Source organism: Amblyomma mixtum, chromosome 3 (genome assembly GCF_055824585.1).
Source record: "Amblyomma mixtum isolate Tamu chromosome 3, ASM5582458v1, whole genome shotgun sequence".
Taxonomy (NCBI): Eukaryota; Metazoa; Arthropoda; class Arachnida; order Ixodida; family Ixodidae; genus Amblyomma; species Amblyomma mixtum.
The window spans coordinates 185,961,244-185,974,921 of NC_143014.1; the positions used below are offsets into that span (position 1 = coordinate 185,961,244).

The following is a 13,678-nucleotide window of genomic DNA, read 5'->3' on the forward strand; positions in this document are numbered from 1 at the left end:
AAACAGATTTATTTGCAACAGCACGACGATCAATAATAATTCTCTGAAGTTCAGTCGAATATGCAGTTATAGATGTCGTATTGTGAAACGAACTTCTTGCTCTATTGCACCGCGAAGATAAATAATGATTTGCACTTCAGGCGAATATGGAGATATAAATATCATATTTGTGGAACGAACTTCTTGTACTATTGCACCGAGAAAGGGAACATGAAAACTGATCTATAAGTCACTCCATATCGGACTCAGAGTGACTGTCGCTGGATGCGGCACTACGCGCAGCAGCATGGCCTGTAGTTGTGTCCACAGCTAGGTTCGACTGCACATACACAACCTTTCGAACGCGTTCCCCTGAAAGCCTGTTGCGAATCCTTGTTGGCCCGTTTCCGAAACGTGACCAGTTTCGTTCGCAGCTGGCAGTTGATTGTGGTATCGGCAGCAGTCGGCAAGCCAGACGAGTTAGCGGCTGGTTGGTGCAAAGGCCTTGCCACCAGGTAGATGGGGCCACGTGCATCGCTGAGTCCCAGACCCCTGTCTTGGATCAAATTCCTGCGGATGTCCTCTACTCTTCTACGTTGGAAATCAGGAAGCTAGGCTTGTATTTAGGTAAAACCGCTTACGTGCACAGCAGCCTATGTTATTTATGCCGTGTGTGCCGCGCTGTAGAATTTGCAGCCATTTTGTTCTACTTGAGCCGTGAGTTCAAGTATTAGTGTGTTTTTAAGTCAAGCCTGGATCTTATATGTGACCTGGCCTTCAACCCGCGTACTCGCAGCACGAACGTTTTAAAAGCACTACCTGGCATAGGCAATGATGACTGCTCTAGAATCGTTCAACTATGCACATTGTAATGGTTTTCAAAGCAAAATCAAAAGTCTAAACTAAAAGCAAGCAATTATAAAACCTTGAAATTGCATTGTGAAATTTTCGATGTTTCTTTCCATTTTTCCTCGTCTGAAAAAAACGAAAAAAACCGGTTTTTTTCCAAAATTGCAGTGTTTTTTTCAGGCCTTCGCATCTCTACCCTCGACTCCCGGACCCAACTCGTTTACATGAACCCAGTAACCGGTTTTCAGCTCAAATCCTCCACTCAACCCGTCATGTAAACACCGCTTATAACGTGCTTGTAATCATTTTCCGAGAATTCCTTTTCCTGCGGCGCTAGTCTACCCCGCCTGCAGGAGGGGCGCGCAGCAAGGGGAGGGGGCGGTCCTTTGTGCCAGTTCCCGAAAAGGGGACTTCTCAGCACTATAGTCGGTTACAACAAAAGAACGAAGCGGCACACGCAACTCAGACGGAGCTCTCCAGCCAATCACGTCGATTTGTGTGGCTGTGCATGCAGCCAAGTCTGCGAAAGAGAACGAAGGAGTCGGCGCTTTGTCCCCGTGTCGCCGACGGTGGATGTCCTTTGTTCGGGATAAGGCTAAAAGAATAATAACGCAAAAAGAAAGGAAGAGATTTTGCTGCCCCGGCATCCGCCATCGTCTCTAGGAGCACCTGAGCAGGAGCAGGGGAAAAGAGGGAGAAAGGCGAAGGTACTAGTAGGTGTGGTGCCCCCGTTAATTGTCTCAGCTGCACTGGTCACTAAAGGGGGAGGGGGGGGGGGAGAGGGCTGGGCTGCTCACCTTTCGCATAGATCCGCGCGAGAGCGTCTTTTTCGCAAAAGCGCTGAATGCTACAGGTGGGGTCATATTCGGCAACAGACGGTCGTGGCAGCTTCAGTCTCCACTGCTGTCGCGGCGCACCTGTGGTGACCGAACAGAAAACTGTTCGGTCGACGCGCTTGGCTGGGCGGTCTCCTTTGATGGGCATGTGCTGCTTCGTTCTTGAGTTGTACCCGACTTCTATACCACATGGATTCATTTCAGCGGTGGAACATGGCGCCCTCTGAACCACGGCATTCGTTTGAAAGAAGTGCGAGTCTAGTTCAGGAAAACTGCACCTGCTCCATGGTTAGTGCTGAAATAGTGCAGCTGCAGCTGCCATGGAAGCAGATGATGGTTTGCGGGTTGTGATAAACGGCGGAGACTCAAGTAACTTTCACTCGTCGACAAGCTAGAACGCTGCTCGAGTTCTCCAAAGAAACGGATCGAGGCTGGTTCATGGCAACATGTTATTGTGATGTGCGGTTTGCACATTTCTTCATGAGATACGAGAGGTTGGCTGCCGCTGATGTAGGCTGTAAACAGCTGGCTCCAATTCATTGGCATCGCAAAGGCTAGCGACGACCAGGCCTGCACTCGACCATCCGTTTTGGAAGCAGACAGTGCCAAACTGCGCTCAAAGTGCCGGAACTAGCGGTACACACCCGCCGCACCGCCGCTGCCGCAGAACTTTGCCGAACTGGTGCATTGAGTGCAGGCGAATCGAGCGCTCTCCAACTTCCCCTCCACAGCGCTAGCCGGAACAGCGAACAACCGGCAGCACGAAGCGAAAGCCTGTCTCTTCCCTTTCCTGTCGCTTTAGCAATGCCAAAGCTGTCCTCGAAAAATAATACGACGCCCAGAATGCGTTTCGTAGCGTCAGGTGAAAAAAAATGGCAGTGGCTTAGCTCTGCTATGCCTGGATATACGTAGCGTCAAGTGATCCGGTGTTTCGGCCGCACGTTTCGCCTTGGCTGCTCGACGGCAAACTGCCAGGCGACAACCTCGGGATCGGAAGAATTTACATTTTCCAGTCTTCTGCGCCGTTTGGCAGCGACTCGACTCTCCTTAGCTTACCAGAGCTTACATGTTGAGCGCGACCGTCATTTCTCCGCGCACCCTCCTCGCGCATGCGCAGTAGCGCGCGGCGCAACTGTCGTAAACACGAGGTCACGCGTCGGAGAGGAGCGCACGCCGGCGGCGCCGACAGCGAGGAGCTCGCACCGGCGGACCTGCGCCTCTCGTGACGTCACGCGGTTCTCGCGCTGCGCATAACAGGCGGCGCACACTCGCGCAAAACTCGGCTCTGACCCGCGTAGTGTGGCTTTACTAGCTTTACGCTACAAAACAATCCAGCAAAGCTATATGGCGGAAATCTGCTTGGAAGTTCGACACACACTACATAGGGCAAAATCGAGGGAAACGTGCGAACATCGTAGAGATATCGTTCCCTCTCGTGAACACCTCCTGATTGTAAGTGTTTAGCAGCGCCACACTCGTTATTTTTTTGAACTGTGATTATTTAGTACACGTGCATGTGTGTAGATGGCGCTACTTACTAAATTTATCTACATTTATCGCATGTCGCTGCGTTATTGCTATTATTGTTTGTATTCTGCGAACTTTGTTCTTGGCAATTGTTACAAGTTGATTAAAGGAATGAGAGACCGACATTTTAAGAGTATATTTGCCAGAAAAAAGAAGCCGCGGAACGTTTCAAGAGCTTGTGTCCTTCATGAGGAGAACAAAAAAGGTAGCTAAAATCAACTAGACATTGCGCATTCCCCAAAAGCCGTAGAGTAAAGGCGATGCTTAGCCGCGTAGAGCGAAGTATTAAGTTTCTTCACGCAAAATCTCAAAACTGCCACGCGCTGGTTACCTGAACAATTTTGCATTCCGTTTTTAACTATTTCGAAAAAACGCTAATTTTGATCAGGAATAACTTTTAAACTAAACAAGGCAGACGGATGAAATTTTCAGAATGGAAGGGCGATTAGACGATCTCAAACTGTACAAAAAGGCGCCGCAATGCAATGCATATCCCAAAAGTTATTGCAGATTACATTGTTCTGTTTTCTATGCTTTTCAAACATGTGTGGCTAATAAACTAATCTATACACGTACTTCTAAATGCTTAAATATGTTGATTAGCATCCGATCTCAAAGTATCTCGAAAGATATTTCTCTAGGTGCAAGAGGTTTTTCACAATTTTGCATTTCCTGAGACAAGTTGAGCTCAACTGCCAGTTTTCATCTTTGCGTTTTCTTTTACAGTTGAAACAAATTTGCAGCTACCGTTAAACAAAATGCATCTTTTGAAAGCAGAGAAAAGTAGCTTTTCGGAGATATCTGAACCATATTTATGAAGCGAACGAGCGAGGTACAGTCGACGTACAAATATCACCAAAAATGGTTCCCGCTCACCGTCAGAGTGGGACCGCCACCTTAACCCTTTCAGGTGCCATTTTTTGTTTCCATTGAAAATAAACATTATTCCTACCTAAATAGTATATTCAGGCCTCCAGGAAGATAATTTTAGGTTTCCAGTGCAAAATACCATCGTGTTAATTTTTTACATGGATGTGTAAAATTTCATACAAAGTGCCATATTGGTCTCATAAAAGTGCCATGTTTTATGGAAATAACATCAAAATGCCAAGACTTGTCGTGTAAACACGCGAAGGGTTGTGAAACCAACTGCTATTTCAAAGATGCACTATCCGCTTTAAATTGTGAAAAAAAAAAAAATTCATCTTGTTATTGGTGCTGGCGAAATCTGTCTGCATAAAAATGGTGGATGGCGTGCTGCCCTGCTCACTGTATCGCGAAATGTTACATACTGCATTCGCTATTATAGCATAAAAAAGCATCTTATTTGTGACATGAAGCTGTGAAATTCACCCGAAACAAAGAAATCCCTGCTAGGTGCAGTCCACTTTCAGAAAAAAAAAAGCTGTGTACACAATTGTGTGCAAAGTGTCTTAAAAGAAAGTAACACCAAGAACAAATGAGAGTTGGCCTGTGGAGACATATTATTGCGTTCTAATGACAAAGCCCGTACACTGAAAAATTGAGCTTTTGTGAGCTAGAAAAGGCCAAAAGAATGAAATACAGGTGTCACTACTCTCGGCCGTTTTCACAAGCAAACTGTAGTGTGTCCAGGCAATTTTTTGTATGCGAATTTCTTAGGCTAGGTAGCAGCCATTCACTTCTAAAGGGTGGTCACAAAGTTCTTTTCAGACTTTGCGTCACGAGTTTGGATCTAGTTGCGGGAAAATTTTTAATCCAATTTTTTTTGCCAATAAATTTAGTTATTGGTTATTGTTTATTGTAAATGCGTCTTTTTGCTGCCAGGCAAGCATCAGCATAGCCAGAAAGAGCCACTGGATCGATTTTGACTAAGGACAAAAGTTGGATAGAGTTGACCTCATTGTCCCTTTAAGTTGATGTCCTTTTTGTGGAAAATGATGGTGAAATCATAATACGTAATTCAATCTTGCGGGAGGCACAGAGAGAAATGGAGAAAATTTTAATTAACATTCCTGGTCCAGGTCGCTTGTTTAAATACTCTTCTATGTAATTGAGTGATCCTAGACAAAATTGTCATTCAGTGTATAAGCAGGTTATACACAACTTGCAGTGAGGCCTTCATGAGATTTTTGTTAGCGCCATTGATAGGATGTGCTGTTCTATTCATGGCATCATGCAATTCAGTGCCACTCTGCTCTGTGTTAGCAGGGCGGGTGCACAAACCCGCTCTGCTAAAGGTCTCTATTATTGAGTGCCATCACCATCACGTTTCCATCACGCACCATCAATCTGGTGCTTAAAATGTGGTTTTGTCATGAAGTAGTGAAACCAAATATGCATTTCTAGAGCCCACACATGATCACTTATAGGGACACTCTGTGCGACCACTTTCAAAGGTAAACTTCTGCTTTGGCTGCACAGAGTCATTCCTTGTTTGCTTCTTTCGAAACAAGCGACTACCTATATTTGGCTACAGCCTGCTATGGCTTGACAGAGTTGCTGCTTTTTTTGACACAAAGTGCATCTTATGTAAATGGCTCCACAAAAATGAAGACGCTGGCAACACTTCCATAAAAATGTAAACACTGGTAGTAACAGAAGTACTGTATATCTGTCGTTCAATTACTGCTAAAGTGTCCCCAACGCTTAAATGGTGAATTTGATCATAATCTAATTATCCAGCACTCTCTTGAGTGTGTATTTTTAGCTGCATGTAGTCGTGGAAGCTCCATTCTTTGGGCATTATACATAAGGTACTAAATGCTTGAATTAAAAATGCTGTTCAAATTAAATGGTTCTAAAATACATTATAAATACACAGTGGAAGCATAGTGGGCCACTCCAAATTCCTAAATTTGTTTGAAATAACAGACAACATTGATTGCCAAGTTTTAATTTTTTAAAAGTTGACTGTGCACATTTTGCTTGACCGCTCCCCTGTGCACAGCATCCATATTTGAGATAGAGATACAAAATGTTAAGGTTGCGTCCGATACAGATAGTCACTTTTGTATCTTGAGCTGCAGTGGCTAAGGTGCTCTGCTGCTGTTGCAGTATCAAAGGGTGACCATGGCAGCCGCATTTCAGTCAGGGTGAAATGCAAAATGTCTGTGTGCCGTGCACTTTAAAGGGACCCTAAGGGCGTATTGAAGTTGGCCTGTAACAATAGTTGACCGCATTCTAATGACAAAGGTTGGTTGGTTTATTGGGGTTTAACGTCCCGAAGCAACTCAGGCTATGAGGGACGCTGTAGTGAAGGGCTCTGGAAATTTCGACCACCTGAAGCTTTTATAAGCCAGAAAAGGCAAAATGAAATACAGGTGTTGCCATTACCAGCCTATTTCTGAAGCAAGCTGTGTTGTGTCAAAATAGTTTTGTGCATGGATCCTAAAGGCTACCATTCACTTCAAAACGGATCACACAGAGTGATTTTCGCTCTTGATATCACGAATTTGAATAAAGTGGTGGGCAAAATTTTCGAAGTCCAATTTTCTCAGCAATACATGCATATTTTTCTGCTGGACAAACAATGTAATCCGAAAGAGCCATATAATCATTTTTACTGAGGGGGAAAATTGGTTTGAGCTGTCCTCAGTGTCCGTTTAAAGAAGTTCTTTAGGTGGTAGAATTTAATCTGAACCCCTCCAATTTGCTCTGTCTCATAGCCATGGTGCAGCTTCAAGGCTCTGTTAAACTCCCACATACCACCACCACCACCACCTTTATGTCATTTTAGTACAAAGATCTCTCTTAATCCCACCAAGGGTGCTGTTTTCTAGCCAGTGGAGGGCACTGTTACAGTTTGCTGATTTGGTTGCTGTTTATCACCCGACATTGTTGTCACTTTTTTTCTTGTAATGCGGAAGCAAATTTTGGGATTTTTAAAACGAAGTGTGACCACAGTGGGAAAATGCCAGGGAGGGATTTTAGAGGCTTCAGAACATTATTTGAAATTAATGTATTCCCCCTTCAGTTGAGTTAAAACATTTCGTTCTCATGGCTGCATATGCTTCATGTACCATAACCTTTTGTCTCTCCACTCAAACATTTGATTACTATGGTGTTTATGTGAGGCTTTTCTTTTTAGTGGTTTCATTGCAATGCCCATTTTTCTTAGTGGTTCAATATGTGGTGCTTCCTGCGTACAATTCCATCTCTGGGCCATGGTGAAAAGAAAGTAACACTCATGTCTTATAGAAGCAGAGGAGTAATTAAAAGCATGTTCTGTACCACGTCTTTCTCCCCTCTTTTAAGTTCAGCTTATAAAAGTAGAACTTTCTTTGCAAAGAAATATTGCTGGCTGTGCCGTTGCGCCATACGGTTGAACTAACAGCATACTACCCACGGGATTTCTTGTAGTGCTTGCACTTGCTTCACGCAGTTGCACTATGCATGTTTCTGTTTTGCCTCTCCTCATTATTTGAGGCACTAGGGCTACAAAAGCCATGATGAAGCCTTTTACAATTACATAATTTATTTCGTCTGTTCAAAGTGTGAGAAATGCCATTAATAGCACTCAAATCATTTTCAGATTCAGCAAGGGGTTCTTCTCATTGGTTGTCAGAAATGTGCAATGTAGTACCAGCATAAACCTGAAAAAAAGCATATTATATTCGTTGATTAACTTGTACAATGGCACTTCTTTAATTATATGTGTACTGTATTTTCTGGTGTATAACTAGTGGTTTCTTTTTTCTGAATTTTTCGTAGGTGTGCTCTATGTAGTGTTGTGACTTGAATATGGCAAAAAGTGATGCACCATGCACCATCTTCTGCTGTGCCCAGTAACTAGTATATTTTGGCATGGCAGAGGATGGTAGAAGATGCTTAACCAGTACGCAGCGGTAGCCTAGTCGTTTGAGCATCCGCCTTGCATGCGGGAGGTGCGGGGTTTGATCCCCAGTACCGCTGGGTACGCACCGGTGATACAATGGATGCAAGCTGCAAGCTCCCCTGGTCTGGTGCTCGGCTTAGTTGGGGTGAAATGCTTGGGAGATGGGTCAATGGGTTTTTTTATCCCCACCTTGAGCAAAACAAAAAATACCTTTTGTCATGGCACTCTTTGGACGCAGATGCCCTTGGGGCATAAAAATTCACCATCATGATCATGTATGTTTGAATAGAAAACTGATGTGTAAAAGAAGAAAAAGTTGAGTTAATTGTTTTCAAAATGTTATCATATGGATACAATCACATAACCTCGCCATAACCAAACTGAATGCGATGGCGGCACGAAAAGTGCACTGCTGCCACATCCAGTTTAATCGGTCCAGCCATAGTCGCAAAAATTTTGACTCCAGCCTCACATCTGTAGGCTTCATGCTTGCGTGTCGTGTATTGTTCTTACTCAACATGACGCTGCCTTTGAGCCAAAGGAGCTGCAGTGCAAAATTCATTTGTGTGCCGTTGAACATGTACTAGAGAAAGGGAATCAGCCAGCAGGGAGACAGTTTGATGTGAGCAAAAAAATTATCCTGGGGGAACAAAGATGCTGTGGCGTGCACATACGAAATGAATACACTCTCTCATGAGGTGAATGGGAGGAGTGCAGGAGAGCGACCGGCGGCGACAGAGTCAGGAAAAAAAAAAGTGGGGTGGGGAATTAACAAAAGATGGGAAGTGCAGACCATTTGTGAGCTTCTGTGTGTCTTGCGTGACGCCAGACACGCAGGTTTAGACAACTCAAGGTGGCTCTGGTCGGTGCCACATGAGCCGTGCCAACCAGATGAGGTTCACATACGATGACCACATAAAGGTTCATTTGCGAGATTGTAAAAAATAAGAGAGAGAGAGAGAGAATTGTGGTGCACTGGCGGAGAGAAAAAGAGGATGCACGAACATGTCTTCTTTATAGTGCTTAGCAGCAGAAGATACTATGTGAGGAAAGCTTAGAAGCACACAAATAAGTTCAAAGCCAGCACAAGATAGAAAGTGTCCTAAAGAAGAAATTTTACACCATGGAACATTGTTCGGCAACACAACAAATTATAGTAGAATAAATATAAATGAGAAGCGAGCTTTACAGAATGAGACAGTGTGTAACAACAAAGCAATGAATTTCAATAGCTAGCTTGACTATAGATGAAGTGTTAAGCTTGGCAGATGAGATTATAAAATAGTCATCACGTCATTGTTGATTCATGAAAGAATTTTGCGGATACAAAATAAGTCACCAAAAAATGAAAAAAATATATATATTTGTTATGCACCTGTTCTATCTCCTTCCACATCTTAATGTGTTTGAAATAATTATTTGTTCCTCATTGTAAGAGTGTTAGGGTTGCTTTCCAAGGCTCAAGTATGTAGGCGTGGCAGCCTCCTGACTGATTCTTAAACGCCGCCAGAGGCAGTGTCAAGTTTACGGGTCAGGTATCATTCACAGTTTTCATGGTCATAATGTGTTTTGAGTTCCGATTGGAATTCAGTAGGTGTAAAGGTGTCAAGCGGATGTCAAAGATTATATGTTTTTGAAAGAGGGAGATTTGGTTGTGTTCGTACATGTGATCTGTGGTTGTTAATTCAAATTCTGAATGGTGTAGCCATTTGTCCTACGTACTGAGCCCTGCAGGTGCCACATTCCAGGACGTAGATAGCATTAGCATGACAAATTACCACTTATCTGAAATGAGAAGGTTGACGCTGTACTCTTAGTGCTGGTAGTTGTTGCCATCATTGAACAGAGTTTATACCTTGGTTTGCTGCATGGTGCAGATCTGCTGAAGCTAGGGTTGTCAATAGTAGACGATGTTATCTTGTCAGAGGCGTTTTGTGCACACCTATACATAACACGCGAGAGAGTTGGGGAGCACTTCCTGCAAGCTTTTGCTCTGCAGAAAGATGTTGTGGTGTTTCTTTAGAAGTGTGTTAACATTGGGGATAGGTATCGAATGAGTAGGGATCAGGTCATTGTGGGAGTAATGGCATGCGTGCCTTTTGTCATGAGTTAGCACTGGACATGTTCTGAAACGTTCTTGATTAAATAGTCGATGACTGACAGTGGCTGTGTCTGCCGCTCTAGGTCCGTATGGAGTTGCATGAAATTCCATATAAAATCCTCATCTTTGGAGCAAATCCTATTGAAACATAGACTGGCTGTAAGGAGTGGAGGTGTATACATATATATCAAGTTCAATTTAATAGAAATAGCAGATACCTGAGCTGTATTATAAATAGTATTCAGGACATACAGGTGTTCGCTACTACCGAGCCCTAATCTATGCCTAGCACTCACTGTAAAACTGCAATGATGAGCTTCATATGCTGTAAAATTCTACAGGTAGTTCAGCCTAACATAAGAACATATTTCTAGACAAATTTTATCTCATTGGGCAGCTACAAAAATTATTTTGAGACTGTAAAAAGATTGAAAAGGCCCGTGCCACTAGGTATAACGGGCTCTTGGGTAGCTACAAAGAATAGGTTGGGGCAGCTGAAAAGGAAATAAAAATAATAAACCCCTGCCTGCACCACATACGTACAACAGGCTTATTGGGTAGCTACAGTGGGAAGGCTACATTGAATAGGTTGGGGCAACCGAAAAGGAAATAAAAATAATAGGCCCCTGCCTGCACCGTTTACACACAACAGGCTTAACCCAATTGAAAAATAAAAGAGGAGGCCCGTAGGCAAGTTGTAATTTGACCACCCGTGGGCGGAAAAATAAAATATTAGGGAAAATGCTACATTAGCGACCCACAGCCGAGAGAGCGGGCCCGGGGAGGCTCCCCTGACCTCCCCTGGGAAGTAGCGGAAAGGGAAATGGGACGTGGGAAGGGAATGGGGACAGCGAGTTTTTTGCTCTGATCCTTCAATTATCTCGACTCCATTACTGGCCCGCCTGGCCAGGACAGGGAGAGCATCGAGATTGCCCAATGGTGCGGCCCCACTCACGGGATGCCTACATTGAATAGGTTGGGGCAACCGAAAAGGAAATAAAAATAATAGGCCCCTGCCTGCACCGTTTACACACAACAGGCTTAACCCAATTGGAAAATAAAAGAGGATGCCCGTAGGCAAGTTGTAATTTGACCACCCGTGGGTGGAAAAATAAAATATTAGGGATAATGCTACATTAGCGACCCACAGCCGAGAGAGCGGGCCCGGGGAGGCTCCCCTGACCTCCCCTGGGAAGTAGCGGAAAGGGAAATGGGACGTGGGAAGGGAATGGGGACAGCGAGATTTTTGCTCTGATCCTTCAATTATCTCGACTCCATTACTGGCCCGCCTGGCCAGGGCAGGGAGAGCATCGAGATTGCCCAATGGTGCGGCCCCACTCACGGGATGCCCGACCACCCACCATACGCAACGGGCTCCGACCGTCGGAGACAGGAAAACCTAACACGGGGTCAGTAGCTACCTGGGGCTCCTCATCGCTCACTAGAAGGCTTTTCCCACCTGCCGGCTACTAGCCGTTGAAGGTTTTTCGCGGTTTTTCGGACACCGGAAGTATGTGTGATTGTCCACTCCAGTGGACGCCCAGTTCGTCAACGGCCTCGCGGCCTCAGAACCGGTCAGACTCCGGGGGGCCCATCTGTGCTTCCTCCAACCATCCATGCACTTATTTCCTCTCCTAGCTTACTCTTCTCCTACTGAGGAGAGAGTGTTCAAGGCTGGGCGACCGGGCCACTAACCAAGAACGTGGCTTAGGATGAGATGACCCGGGCCTACTCCACCGGTACTCCACACATCTTCGGTTTTCGCCAGACTCTTACGAGGCAGTACTAAGCCCTCATCCCCCGGCATCCCGCAGGCGGTTAAGCCTGCGGCCGGCCGTAAGGCCGCTTCCCCGGGGCGGCGGTCCTCAGAGCCTGGCCACTATGAACCCCCGCGCGGACCTGGTTTCTCCGTAACCAGAAACCGACGCGTCGGTAGCCAGACTTGCACGCCCCCGCGCGCAGAGGAAGGAAGGTAGCATGTATTCGAAAACCTTTTGGCGTTTTGACATGCCTTCCGGGCCGGATTTCGTGGGTCCAACCTGAGTATAAACCCAGGCCTGCCTCCGCTCAGGCATCGGACCTCACGTGCACGACTGGCCCTCACAGTCGTCTGGGAGTCGCTGCCACTCCCATTGGGGGTTTGCATCCCCAGAGGATGGGTCCCGGCCATCCCATCCCCACTGCTGGCATTGCACCGAAACAAAGCCTAGTAGCCGAAACCACACCGGCCCGTATTCGGTGGCGGGGGGGGCCACGAGCAGGCTGCACAGTCAGATTTCCCCCCCACGGGATGCCTACAGTGGGAAGGCTTCGGGTTTATACTTCAATAGAAGCGGTGTAGCGTGCACTTGTTTTTGCTTAATACAATGCAGTTTATTAGTGGCGCACTTGTTTTCACTTAATACAATGCAGTGTATTAGTGACACACTTAGACACTCCTTATGACTTGCATGTCATTTGCAGGTGAAAGACAAAGGCAGAAAAGCGTACACAAATATCCAAGGCAGGATTGCTAACATGCAAAAGGTAACGTTTGTGTTTATTACCTTTGAGTGCATGTGCATTGCAAGAATCCTGATTTCATCTGTATTGCATAACCAAATATTATTTTTTTTTTCTTTCATATTTGGTCACAAAAGATTTGTGGCTTCTGGCCCTCCGATCACGAAAAAGCAGTAGACTTGTACTCAGTGTGTCCGTTTTCTGCATTAGGGTAGTCGTAGGACATCATTGGTATGATGGCATCACCTAAAAAAGTAAACTATGTATATAATTAACACTTCAGTGTCTTCAGTGGTATTACAAAATGCAGATGCTGGCAGATCTTAGAGGTTTCACTATTCTGCATTCCAGAAGCAGTGGTGTCAGAGCAAAAGATATAAAGAATTGCACCAAGTGTTACACTTAGATAATGTTCTGACATCTAGTGGCTATGGGCATGCTATTGTGCATTCAGAAAAACATGATTCCTGGGCTGTTACCTACGTATTGCATCAGAAATCTCAATGATATGAATCTCACGAGGTTGCAAAAAAAAAATATGCGTATCATCCGAAATTCACATCACCCAAAACAAACAGAATTCATTTGTAGAAGCTCGGCAAATGCATTCACGCAGATCTGTTTACAGCTGATGGAATTTATTTATGGCTGCACCTCACCCTCCTCGCAATGTCAGCTGTGTGTGGGCTGCATGCCACCACTCGCTACTTGTTGCGTGCACCGCTTGACTGGTGGTCATGGCATCGCTGATGCGTGGGCAGAGCGTAGTGCTCGAGGGTGCGGTCACAGCTTGCATGTTCATACCATCTGTAGTGGTGGAGGAGAGTGTTCAGAATATCTGAAATTCTGCACATTGTACACAGTGTACACCAGCAAGGAAATTTACAAATTCGTATCATCGTGAAAGTGTATCAACTACGATAGTATCATCAAGATTCTGCTGTATTCAGGGAGAGCCAGTGTGCAGTGACACTGAATGACGGTATGAGGTGCCAGTTTCAAAGATGGTTGAAGATTTAGGGGTGTTTCGATAAGTGATAACTTCTGGTAAGTTTTTTGACACCGACT

General features: G+C 45.1%; 1 protein-coding gene across 3 annotated transcripts in view; it reads left to right on the forward strand.

Moving 5' to 3' along the window:
- The window catches only part of LOC149352994 (DENN domain-containing protein 1A-like), a 72,857-nt gene that overhangs the window by 44,934 nt on the left and 14,245 nt on the right, over positions 1-13,678 (forward strand). For all 3 annotated transcript variants that reach the window (XM_089582198.1, XM_089582200.1, XM_089582201.1), the window contains one exon: positions 12,572-12,634. In XM_089582198.1, coding sequence (XP_089438324.1) covers positions 12,572-12,634 — 63 coding nt within the window. The remainder of the gene's footprint in view (positions 1-12,571; positions 12,635-13,678) is intronic.